At 41.2% G+C, this 12,238-nt stretch overlaps 1 protein-coding gene across 5 annotated transcripts in view; it reads left to right on the forward strand.

The window, feature by feature from the left end:
- The window catches only part of LOC138740656 (adapter SH3BGRL-like), a 67,197-nt gene that overhangs the window by 20,434 nt on the left and 34,525 nt on the right, over positions 1-12,238 (forward strand). For 3 of the 5 annotated variants that reach the window (XM_069893621.1, XM_069893623.1, XM_069893622.1), the window contains exons 2-4: positions 6,662-6,902; positions 9,118-9,222; positions 9,308-9,376. The exons of 1 other annotated variant lie outside the window; for it this stretch is intronic. In XM_069893621.1, coding sequence (XP_069749722.1) covers positions 6,876-6,902; positions 9,118-9,222; positions 9,308-9,376 — 201 coding nt within the window. In that variant the 5' untranslated portion in view covers positions 6,662-6,875. The remainder of the gene's footprint in view (positions 1-6,661; positions 6,903-9,117; positions 9,223-9,307; positions 9,377-12,238) is intronic. One more of the 5 variants, XM_069893625.1, reaches the window with a different exon arrangement.

The following is a 12,238-nucleotide window of genomic DNA, read 5'->3' on the forward strand; positions in this document are numbered from 1 at the left end:
GGCCCTCCAAATAAAAGTAATTTTTGTTAATAAAAAAAACAAAAAAACCCCCCAAAAAACTACCAAAAACTCCCTAAAAAACTGGGTGTGGATTACCCACTAGTGACTGATGACTAACAAAGAAATTAGTGCAATCCCCTCCTCCCCAGCCAGCCAATCAAAAATATTAACATATTACTAAAAAAAAATCAGCCTTGAGATTTCAATCCAGATGGTGAACTCATTTCAAGAGTAGATGAACTCTTTCCATTCCCGTTCCCGTTTTTTCCACTTGTGCCATTCTTCCCATTTCCAAGACTGTCAGATTTTCTTTTAGGAGATAATGGTGGACTTCTTCTTTGTCCTCTGACATCTGGTAGCGAATTAGCAAAAACCATTGCTTCATGCTCACTCTCAAAGAATTGAGACTGATAGTTTCCATAAAACACTTTCAACACAGCAGGGTAACGAAAAGCAAATTTGTAACCTTTACGCCATAAAACATCTTTAACTGGATTAAATTCATGTCAGCATCTGAAGACATTTTGACTCAAATCAGGGTAGAAGAAAACTCTACTATTCTGAACCATCATTGGAGCTTGCCTTTGTCTTGCATTTTGAACTGCAAGTCGAAGAATTGTCTCTCTATCCAAACAGTTCAAACAATGAACTATTACAGCTCTTGGAGGTTGACCAGGTGAAGGTGTTCTTCTTAAAGCTCTATGTGCTCTTTCCAATACCAATCCATCAGGAAAAGACTATACCCCTAACATCTGGGGAATGCAATTTTTAAAAAAATTGACAGGATCTTGACCTTCTATACCTTCTGGCAAACACACAATTTTCACATTATTTCTTCTGCTTTGATTATCCAAATAGTCCATTTTTCTTGTTAACTCTTTTTCCCGGGCTCCTAAATCTTTAACTGATTTTTCCACTTTTACTATTGTTTCTGTATTGGATTGTACTTGTTGTTTACATTCAGAAAAGGAAGCTTCAAATTTTTTAAAGTTTTCCCAATTTTCTTTAGCTTCTGCCTTAACCACAGTTAAGTCTGAGCTCATATCACAAATTCATTTGTACCAGCTGGTTCAATTGACCAGTAATGGTATCCAAATAAGAAGCAATACCTTCAAACATCAAATAAACAGGCTGAGATGCAATTTGGAATGCAGAATCTGGTTCAGTAATTTGTAACTCACTTTCTTCCAGCTCTTCTTCTATTTCCTGTGCAGTGGCTGAGTAAGGCAAGTCTTCTTCTGGTTGTCCATCAAAAGGCAGCTTTCTAATTGTCTTGCTGTGGGTTTGGACACCCAGTGATGACCCCCCGACTTCCTCAGGGGGTCATCGCTGATCATTTTTAAATAAAATTACGGAATCCTCCGTAATTAGCAGCGCTACTCACGTCCACAGTCGCTATAGACTGCGTGTCTAGCATCACAGTCCTCTTTCTCCGCGCTCCCATCTCTTCCAACAGGGTTGTTCTTTGCAACAAGCCTCCAGGCTCGTGCCCAACTTCTCGGGAGCGCGCTTCTTCCTCCACAAAACCGGTTGAACCAGTGCCATCTTGAGACTGGTGAGTGGCTGTTACTTTAACTTTTGTCCCCACCGGTGATCACTGAGGCTTGGAGATCACTGGAATTGAGTCCGAGGCTGTTCCAGGTCGTTTAGGCCCCAATTCTTCTGCACTTCGAAACTGTATTTTCTTTTGTAACTGAGACTTAGTTTTTTTTTACATTAGCAGCTATAATAGCTCACCAAAATATCAAACTGAAAATTAAAATTTAAAAATAGAAAATAAAGGGTTAAAAAGCAGGTACTTAAAAGTCTGACCAAGGAGGACAGGGATTACACGCCATCTTGCCACGCCCCCCAGCACAGGAATGATTGATGCTCTTTTGAAGCAGGTGAGAACTTCTCACTGCAGCAATGAGAGATTGAAAATGCCCGTGAACACTCTGGCTAGTTGGTTGGCATAGATTTTCAGTACCCTGTCTGGTACAGCATCAGGGCCTGATGCCTTGCGAGGGTTCACCCTCTTGAATGATGTTCAGATGTTGTCCTCCGAGACAGATAGCACAGGGTCCTCAGCCTTTGCCCATAGGCTCTGTTAGGTTCTCCTTAACGTGGCAATAGAAAGTGTTCAGCTCATTGGGTAATGAAGCATCGCACCCATCTATGGTGTTCGCCCTTGGTTTGTAGGCTATAATGATCTGCACTCCCTGCCGGAACTGGTGAGTCTCTGTCTCTAGCTTCCTCCAGAATTGCCACTTTGTTTTAGAGACTGCCTTCTGCAGGTTGTACCTGGACTTCTTGTAGAGATCTGGACCCTTGGCCTTAAACTCCATGATCTCATCCTCAGCAGGTTGCGAATCCTCTGATTCATCCAAGACCTCATTAGGTAATTCCTGGCATGAATGTGTGGGCTTGAAGAAGTTGCATATTTATTCAAGTCTAAGGATGAGTCCTTGAATGTGGACTAACCTATGAATTCAAAGCCGTGCTTTTAATTATCTGTAAACATGAAAATAGAATCAAACTTTAATTTATCTCTATTGACTCACTTAACCTAACTTAACCCCCTTCTAATTCTTAGCACACGTGTATGTAATGAGTTTGTAAGTTCAGAAAAGTTCTTTAGTTCACAGTCCAATATCACTTCTCATTCCTCCAAGTTCACTGGTTGCAGGCAGTTCTTGTACTGTGCACAGAATTTAACATTTATAAAGTTCACCAGGCTTTGGTGCTTAAAAGGTAGATGGTTACTGCTCCAGAAGGTTCTTGTCAGTTTTCAGAGAGAGATTTGTTGTTCTTTTTAATCAGCCACTTCAGTGTCTTGCTGATGAAACTTGCGCCGTCAGGTTTCTCCAGATGATCACCTCTTTCTTTTAGGTTACCACAGAGTCCCTTTTTGTTCACTTATTCCAAGTGAAACATTAGGCAGCCAGTCCTCTCCTCTTGCATGAACCACAAGAGCTTTGACCAGGCCATTGTCCAAATGGGCTACTTCTGTTGGCTGTCACATTGGACAAGTTCATTCTCTTTATCTCTCTCTCTCTCTCTCTCTCTCTCTCAAAAGCATGTTTGTCTCTCTCTGCTTGCAAAACCACATGACCCTCTTACAACAGCAAGCTCTCTTCCAGACAGCAGCGGCTCCGACATGCTCTTTCATCTGTTGCCCTTTGTTAACAACAATCCATTAGTGAAGTCTCTTGAGCACTCTTCAAAGCTTTTGCAAAAAGTCTGAGGCCTTGCTATGTCTAGCATTGAGCAGAGCTCCAGTATTTCAAATAAGATCTGTTTTAAAGTGTTTGTATGTGTGACCTACTCTAACAAACCTTTCCCAATTTATCTCCCAAAAGCATATCTATATGTTCTGTCACATAGTGTAGGGGCAGAACTACCTTCTCCTCCCCCTTCCTCCAACCAACCTAATTTGTTAGGCATTGGCCTGATATTTAGCACTATTGAACATGGGTTGTGGTCTGAAATGTCGACTGACCTTTCCTTCCAATGGATGCCGCGTGACCTGTTGAGTTTTGTATGCTGTTTGTCGGCCTTTCTCTTAGCTTTCTTTCCATTTTACCTAGGGGCTGTTATTAACATGTAGGATTGAGCCATGTTGAACAGTTTTTGTTGCCTGCACAATGTGTTTGTTGAATGCAGCTGCAGTGAGTATACCTTGGAAAGAGGCCAAACCTTTGCTTCTCTTGGCTCTAATTTCCTCCTTATTAAGGGGTGGAAAATAATTTTGTCGATTGTGGTTGGCTTGGACTCGGCTGTGTCAAAATCTCAATTCTCTCATACATTTTACAGGAGCTTGAGTCATGCAATAGCCTGTGTTTTGTTGCTGGAGAGAAGCTGGGCTCCCTCTCATGGTGAGATGCAACAGCATCAAATTTTTAGCCAATTTTGCCACTCCAAAACCTTCAGTACAAGATCAAGCTGAATAACTCACAGCAAACTTTGACGACTTCAGGATAAACAGACACCCTTTTTATCCACTGAGCCTGGGTGAGACAAGAACTTAAGGCTGTGGGTTAGGGGTGAAAGATGAAATGTTTAAAGGGAACATTCAGGGGAACATCTTCATGTAGAGGTGAGAGTGTGGACTGAGCTGCCAGCTGAAGTTGTGAACGCCAGCTCTATTTTGCTTTTTAAGAAAAATTAGGAGGGATACATAAGAATATAATGGGAGCAGGAATTGGCCATTTGGCCTGTTGTACCTGCTCTGCCAATCAATAACATCCTGGCTGAGATGATGATAGGTTCATTTCCATCCACCTGCTTTTTCCCCATATCCTTTAATTTCCTTATCGTATCAAACCTTGTCTTAAATATATTTACTTCAAGGGGCCGAGAATATCATAGATTCATGCTTCTTTCTCATCTCCATCAGAGATTTACTACCCTGAATCTTATGCTGTGCCCCCCCCCCCCCGCCCCCGAGTTTTCGTCACACTCACCAGTGGGGAAAAAAATACTATTTCTATCTCAGCAACTTATAAAATTATGAAATGAATAGATACAAGATCCCCTCACATTCTTCTGAATTCCAATGAGTACAGTCCCAGACGATTCAATCTCTCCTTACAGGCTAACCTTCTCATCTCTGGAATCAATCTAGTGAACCTCCTCTGCACTGTCTCCAAGGCCAGTATATCCTTTTTCAAGAAAGGAGACGAGAACTGAATGCAATACTCCAAATGCAGCCTCACCAATGTCTTGTATAGTTGCAGCGTAACCTCCCTGCTCCTGAACTCAATCCCTCTAGCAATGAAGGCCACCATTCCATTTGCCTTCCTGATAACCTGCTGCACCTGCAAATTAACCTTTTGTGATTCATACATGGGTGGCAGAAGTATGGATGATTATGGTCCGGGTGCCAATCAATGGTTCGGGGCAGATTAGATGGGTTAAACAGCCTGCTTTTGTGCTCTAATGTTCCCTGGTTCTAAGGATATTGATACCATTGCTTTATTATAGCTGATGGAGTAAAAGGATTCAGGAAAATGGGAGTTGATGGGTCAAAAGCATCCACCTGTAGTTGAAGAATAGATTGAGGAAGAGGTTGATGATTAATCTACCAATCTGTGTGTGGCATACCCACTTTAAGACACAGAAGCCACCACTGTTTGAGCTTTGGAAACCAGTCCTAGAGCACTTGTTCCCCACACACAAGCTGCACCAATGTGATCGCTGGAGGCTCAGGGAGAGGACTGGCAGCCAAAGGCCTCTGTATTGGGGATGTAGGAGAGTCTGCAGATGCAGGAATCTGCTGGAAGAATCTGGAGCCACATCCATGGGAGGAAAAGGAACGATTGACATTTCTGCTCCGAACCCTTCATCAACAGAGAGGGGAGTTGGACAGTTTAATGAGGACTGAGTGAGAGGGGTTGCAAGGGGCCAGTGGGGGATTGGTTAACCAGGGAGGGCTTAAGAATGATGGGCAAATGCAAATATGGAGGCAGATGATTGGCAGGTTTCAGGCTAGAAAAGTGCAGGGAGTCAAGTGGAGGGTGGGGTTGGAGCTGTTAGGTGGGGGATGGTCACTGGAGATGTTATCTTTGATTTTTAATTGGAGTTAACAGGCCCATCTGATCCATGAGTTTGGGCCACTCGAATACACCCATGTGCCATGTGACCAATTAACCTATGAACCCATGTGTCTTTGGAACATGGTGCACCTGGAGGAAGCCCACAGGGTCATGGGGAGAATGTGCAAACTCCTTGCATGCCGTGCTGGATTTGAACCCGTGTCACATTCACTGTAATAGTGTTGTGCTAACCAGGCTGTACTTACAGTGTGCAAACCCTGAAAGAGGTTTCTGATTTTTGGAGCATTCATGTCATGAAAGATCTCTCCTTTGAAAACCTCTAGTTTCCAATGAGAGATGTAGCAGAAAGTTGAGAGTGCCTGAAGGAAAAGAAGGAATCCAGGATCTTGTCCATTATACTGAAAAAAAAATCAAGTTTCAAATGTGATTTTTTTAATGAATTTATTGATTTTTGGTGTCCACAATGCAGGGTGTTCCAATGCATAAATCTATCTGGTGTATGAAAGTTAAGTGCTTCAGGACTTCCCAAAGCCTGCTCTCCAGTACTGTATTGAGAAGGACACCGGCCTGAAACATCGGCTGTCTTTTATTTTCTATGGGAGCAGAGTTTTTTTTAGACACATAACACATGGTAACAGGCCATTTCAGCCCACGAGTCCGTGCTGCCCAATTTACATCCAATTAACCTACACCGCGGTATGTTTCAAACAGTGGGAGGAAACCGGAGCCCTTAGGGAAAACCCCCGCAGACATGGGGAGAATGTACAAATTCCTTACAGTGCGGGATTTGAACCCTGGTCCCGATCGCTGGTGCTGTAAAGGCATTGTGCTAACCGCTATACCATCCATGCTGCCCAAATTTCTCCAACACTTTTGTGTTCTGTTGTATTGTTTAGAACCTGACATAACAAGATCCCACAAACAGCACTGACTCACATGGATATTTCCATGCTTTTTGGTTATGGGTTGAATGTTGTCCAGAACATCAGGGATGTTCACTTATTTTTTGGAACATTAGCCCACTTGTTTTATTTTAATGGGATGCAAGGGAACAAATGGAATCTTGGAACAATGCCAAAGCTGCTTTCCCTCTCTCTCCGGTTACATGCCAAAATTTGTTGTAGGTGCTGAACTTGGAACCTTCCTCGGGTGTGAAAGACCAGAGCTACCATTGAACTGACAGAATGTGAAGGAGATTGAACCACAGGCATTGATGCGGGCACCCTTGTTTGAGAAAATCAATTTGGATGGGAATAAGCGTGGTATGATTCGTAAGTTTTCAGATGACCTGGAAGTTGTGGATTCCAAATAGAATCATCTTACAGATCCAAAAGTCAGATGGAGTTTAATCTTGGCAAGTGTGAGGTGAGGTAAAATTGGAGTGGTACATGTACAATTAAGGAATGTTGAATATCTTAGTTCAAACCCATTGTTCCCTGAAAGAGTTAACATTGGAAGATAAGGTGGCGCAGAAGGCATATGACATGCTTACCTTCATGGAACATGAGAGACGCAAAATATTAAAAAGTGGGAGATGAGCAGTTGATTAGACCACCCGAAGCATTGTGTGCAATTCTAGTTACTGCCCTCTGGGGAGGATTCAATTGGAGAGAGTGCAGAGGAGATCCTCCAGGATGTTGCCCGGATTGGAAGGGTGTAAGAGCATTGTGCTAACCACTCGCTAACCGTGCAGTGACCTTTGGTGTCTGAGCAGCAGATTAATTGGATCATTAATGCCTTTAATCTGCAGGGTCAATGGTGGTAGGTGGTGAAATAGACAAAAGTAATGTAGAAACTCAGCAGGTTGCACAGCACCTGCAGGAAGTGAGAGGTGTGGATGAAGTGGAATGTGTTGGTAAGGAATTGCTCTTTGTTGCGGTCTGCCCTTAACAGCTGATTCTTTGCTGTGCGTAATTTGCAGTTAGTGCGCGTGCACTTTTCTCAATTAAATTTAAAACTTCCCAAAATTTGCCAATGAACGTGACCAAGTTTCATCCTGATAATTCATTGCTTCCAAGTTCAGCCGCCTTAAATTTTCAGCTCCTTTTTTCCTGAGGTGAATTCTAAAGGCTTCTGAAGAAGGCTGTTGGCCAGTTGGAAACTATTTTTGTGACGAAATGTCTGCTGCACACTTTGCAGGACAGACTCAAGCCTTGATTTTTCAAATATTTTAGATGGCACGGTTGGCGTAGCAGTTAGCACAATGCCTTTACAGCGCCAGTGATTGAAACTGGACAGTGTGGGGTTCGAACCCATCTGTAAGGAATTTGTAAATTCTCCCCGTGTCTACGTAAGTTGGGTGGCATGGACTAATAGGGCCGAATTGGCCTCTTACAGTGCTGTATGTCTAATTTAAAACATTTTTAGAAGGAATTCCCATATCTATTTGCTTGTTTGTCTGAACTGATTGATGATCTTTGGGTTGTGCAAAATATTAATATTTCAAATGCACTTGTTTCATTATTGATGGTGCATCACATGAAATTTAAATAATCACCATGGACTGGAGTTGTAAACTATCAGGCTTTTATTAACTATAGACTGGAATAGTCATCAACCTCATTAACTAATTAAGGCAGAGTGGAATGGGGAACATGCAAAGGTTTATGGGTAGGATGATTCTCGGGAGGTGTGTCCAGCCAGCCGCAGCCAATCATAGCATACAGTAGTTTACCACAATACCCCCAAACAAATAAATAGATAAATATAGAACATTACAGCACAGTACATGCCCTTTAGCCCACAACAATCCAATTTTTTTCCTACTTCATACCCATAACCTATTTTTCTTACATTCATGTGCCTGTCCAAGAGCCTTTTGAATGTCCCTATTATACCAGCTTCCACCACCACTCCCATCTGGACTGATACATTCTAATGGACACTTTTTTAGCGACTGAACATTATTCATGTAAAGATTGAGTTTAATATATGAATCTTACATACAAAATCATCTAATAATAAATACATATCACATATTAAACATATAATGTAAATAAAAAACCTATCTATGATTACTTATCTATCCCAGTATAGTTCTGGATAAAAAATAGATAAGACAAATTTAACAATCCCTTTATATAAACCAGTGGTTCTCAACCTTTTTCTTTCCACTCGCATACCACTTTAAGTAATCCCTATGCCATCGGTGCTCTGTGATTAGTAAGGGATTACTTAAGGTGGTATGTGAGTGGGAAGGGAAGATTGAGAACCACTGCTTTAGACCCAATAGTTAGTGAAATATTTTGCTTGAGAAAAATTCTCATTGGCCCATTTCCTTAGGAGTTATGAAACTGCACATAACGAGTCAATTAGGTACGATTAAAACAGTGGTTTTCAAACTTTTTCTTTCCACCCACATACCACCTTAGGCAATCCTTTACTAATCGACGGCATAAAGAATTCTGAAAGTGATATTTGAGTGGAAAGAAAAAGGTTGAAAGCCACTGATATAAACAAAGGGTAGATTCTGTCTCAATGATATGATCCATATTTAAACCCATGTTTAACTAATTAATCTTAAAAAAAGATTAAAAAAAACCCAATCCTCTGACTAATCTAACCCTTCCCTCTAACCAAGGTTAACTTGGAAGGATGCAAATATATGGATCGAATAGTGACCTTCAAGACACCAGACAGAGAGTCTCTGGAGCAATCAGACTTCTTAAATCTTCCAATTATGATGGTAACTTGTGAATGGGCCACATATTTTGTCAAATTAAAACATAATATCTTTAATTTTGTATCTAATTTTCTCCCATCTTAAATAGGACAAGACCACTAGACATGGAGAGTTATCCTTCCATTTCATTAAAGTTGCTCGTCTAACTATCAATGAGGTAAAAGCTAAAATTCTCTTTTGGGTTGAAGTCCAGAATATATCCTCTTCTCAAAGGGGGGAAAATCAAACAAAACAAGGTGAGGGCATTGGTTCTAATTTGATCTTTAGAATCATTTATAAAGTTTGAAAACTATCTTTCCAAGTTCAAGTTATAAAGACATCAACCAAGGTTGATTAACCAAATCTATTATTGTGTTCCTCTGTGCAGTGAAGGACTTGTCCAGTAATGTGCTGAAGAAACTTTATCTCGGATACAGCAAGTCCAAGGCTGCATTCAAAACTTCACAGCTTTCAGTGGCAATTCTAGCTCTGCAAATTAGGAGCCAAAGACCATTCATTTTTTTTCTACATTAATTTGCTTCTGTTCAATAATTTTACTTCCAGGTTTTATTTTACCAACTTTATAGCTTTTTTAAAAACTTGTTTATTTCCATTGTATTTTAAAATTTTTCAATGCTAGCCTTATTTAAGGAGTAATATTTAAATGTAGCACAGTTAGCATAGAAAGTTTAAGGATATTATCATCTGACTGTATCTCTATACAACCGGGCGATAGTGTTTCTTCTGTCCACTGTGCACACACAAAACCACACAATTCCCAGCACATAATCATCACATTTATACATAGAATTTAGAATGAATATACTGTATATAAATATTTGGAAGGATTTACAGGATACTGTTCATCAGTCTCGCAGCCTGTGGGAAGAAGCTATTTCCCAGCCTGGCACTCTTGATTTTGATGCTTCTGTACCTCCTTAATGGTAGTGGGTCAGAGGTCCTGTACACAGGATGGAAAGAGTCCTCTATAATTCTTTGAGCCCTATTTTAGCAACACTCCTAATAATTGTTGTTAATAGAGGAAAGGGAGAGCCCAGTAATTTTGGATGATCCTCTGTATTGACCTGGTCTGATGCTTTCAGAGGAGGTGGCGGGAGTTGGTACAATAGGGACATTTAAGTGACTCTTAGATAGGCACATGGATGTAAGAAAGATGGAAGGTTGAGGCCTGTGAGGGAGGGAAGGATTAAATTGATCTGGAGTAAGTCTATATTGGTCAGCACAACATTGTGGGCCAAAGGGCCTCTACTGTCCGGTTCCATGTTCCTTCAGTTTTCTGGCACTTCACCCATAACTAATGAAGATGAAAGAGTCTCCATTAGATCCTGTCATGTGATCCTGCCTTTATCCTGGGCTTGAGCACAATCTCCAGACAGAAAATAGAATGCAATGCTGTCAGAGGGGATCATTTCTCTTGTGTCATTAAATTCAAGTCCCATCTGCCACCCCTGGAGAAGAACATGCAACTTTTTGTAGAAAAGTAGCAGAGCTGTCCCGAAGATGTCCAAACAATGTCCCAGAAACTCGAGTAAAAGCAATTAACCCAGCCAAGAAGTGATTCTGGCGAGATTTGGAACTGTGTCATGTCAAGTAAATATTTTGGGACTGGGAGTAATATTTAAGTTAATTTATGTGAATGTTGTTGGCAGGCCAGAATCTGAGTTTTTGACTGAACTACATTTGCTTCTGAAAATGACCATCAATTAGTGGCTTAATTCTGTACATTGAACTGAATTGTTTATTGTCACAGGTACCAAGACACATTGAAAAGGCTTGTTTTGTGTGGTATCCAGGCAGGTCAACCTATACTTGAGTGTAGAAGGTGGTGCAATAATAAAATGAAGGTTCAGAGTATATAGTAAACAGTACATTTAAATATAACTAGTAAAGCTGCACAATTGCTCACTAAAAGGAGGTGTAAGGTGCTCCTTCTGTCCGATAGCCTACAGGTCACCCTTGGGCAAGGTAGTACCTGTTTATCCTTCCATTCAGGGTCAGGTGAAGCCATGGATTACAGATGGTGGATGGTTTTTACAAGCAGATTCTACAAATTGGAATTTATTGTTGTAAAAAGATGAATCTGCTGATCAGTGGCCGTGGTTACCCGTCCAGTATGGACACTGCAACAGAAGAAGGAAACAGGAAACCACTTCAGTATTTTTTTTCCCTTGTATAATCATGAACTCAACATCGACTATGGTCTCAGCTCAAAGATGGAGTCTTCACCGAAGGAGAATGGGGAGGCTGCAACTGCAATATGGAGGGTCAGAGAGCATGGAGGATGGAGAGACCTGATCGCCCACACCGAATGACAAGATACCTGAATGAGTAAAGCTTGTTTAAATCTCCGTTTAATGCATGATTGTAGTGTTGTGCTGTAGGGTCAATAAAACAAAGTTTGATGAATGAAAATTCCTTAATATGTATCTGGAGAGACAAATGTTAAACAGATAAACAGTAAAGACGTCGAAAGGCAACCTGTACCCACAGCACATCCCCATGAGTCAGGAAGGTGCTTCCGAATGAGGTTGAGGAGGGCAAGGCTACTAACCCTCACGTTGAGAATATTTTACAGGAGCACAGTTGAGAGGGTCCTGTCTGGCTTCTTCGTTGTGTGGGGCGGTACCTGCAAAGCATCAGATGAGAAATCAATACAGAGGATTTAAAAAATGGCTGAGATCACTGGGCTCTCCCTTTCCTCTATTGACGACATATTTACTGGGAGCATTCTTAAATAGGACTCCACAAATTACTGAATATCCTCACACCGTATCTTTGACCTCAACCATCAGGAAGAGAGAACAGAAGCAATAAAATCAGGACTACCAGGATGGGAAATAGCTTCTTCCCACAGACTGTGAGATTGATAAGTGTTATCCTGTAACCTCGAGCCTCTTCTAAATGAAATGGAGTAAATTACTCCAGAATACACGTATGTATTTATTTTATGTTGTACTTTTAGGTCTGTGGTGGTGTGTTGTGTGCGCACGCACATTGTGGTCCCAAAAGTGCTGTGCCG

This window comes from Narcine bancroftii, chromosome 8, assembly GCF_036971445.1.
Source record: "Narcine bancroftii isolate sNarBan1 chromosome 8, sNarBan1.hap1, whole genome shotgun sequence".
Taxonomy (NCBI): Eukaryota; Metazoa; Chordata; class Chondrichthyes; order Torpediniformes; family Narcinidae; genus Narcine; species Narcine bancroftii.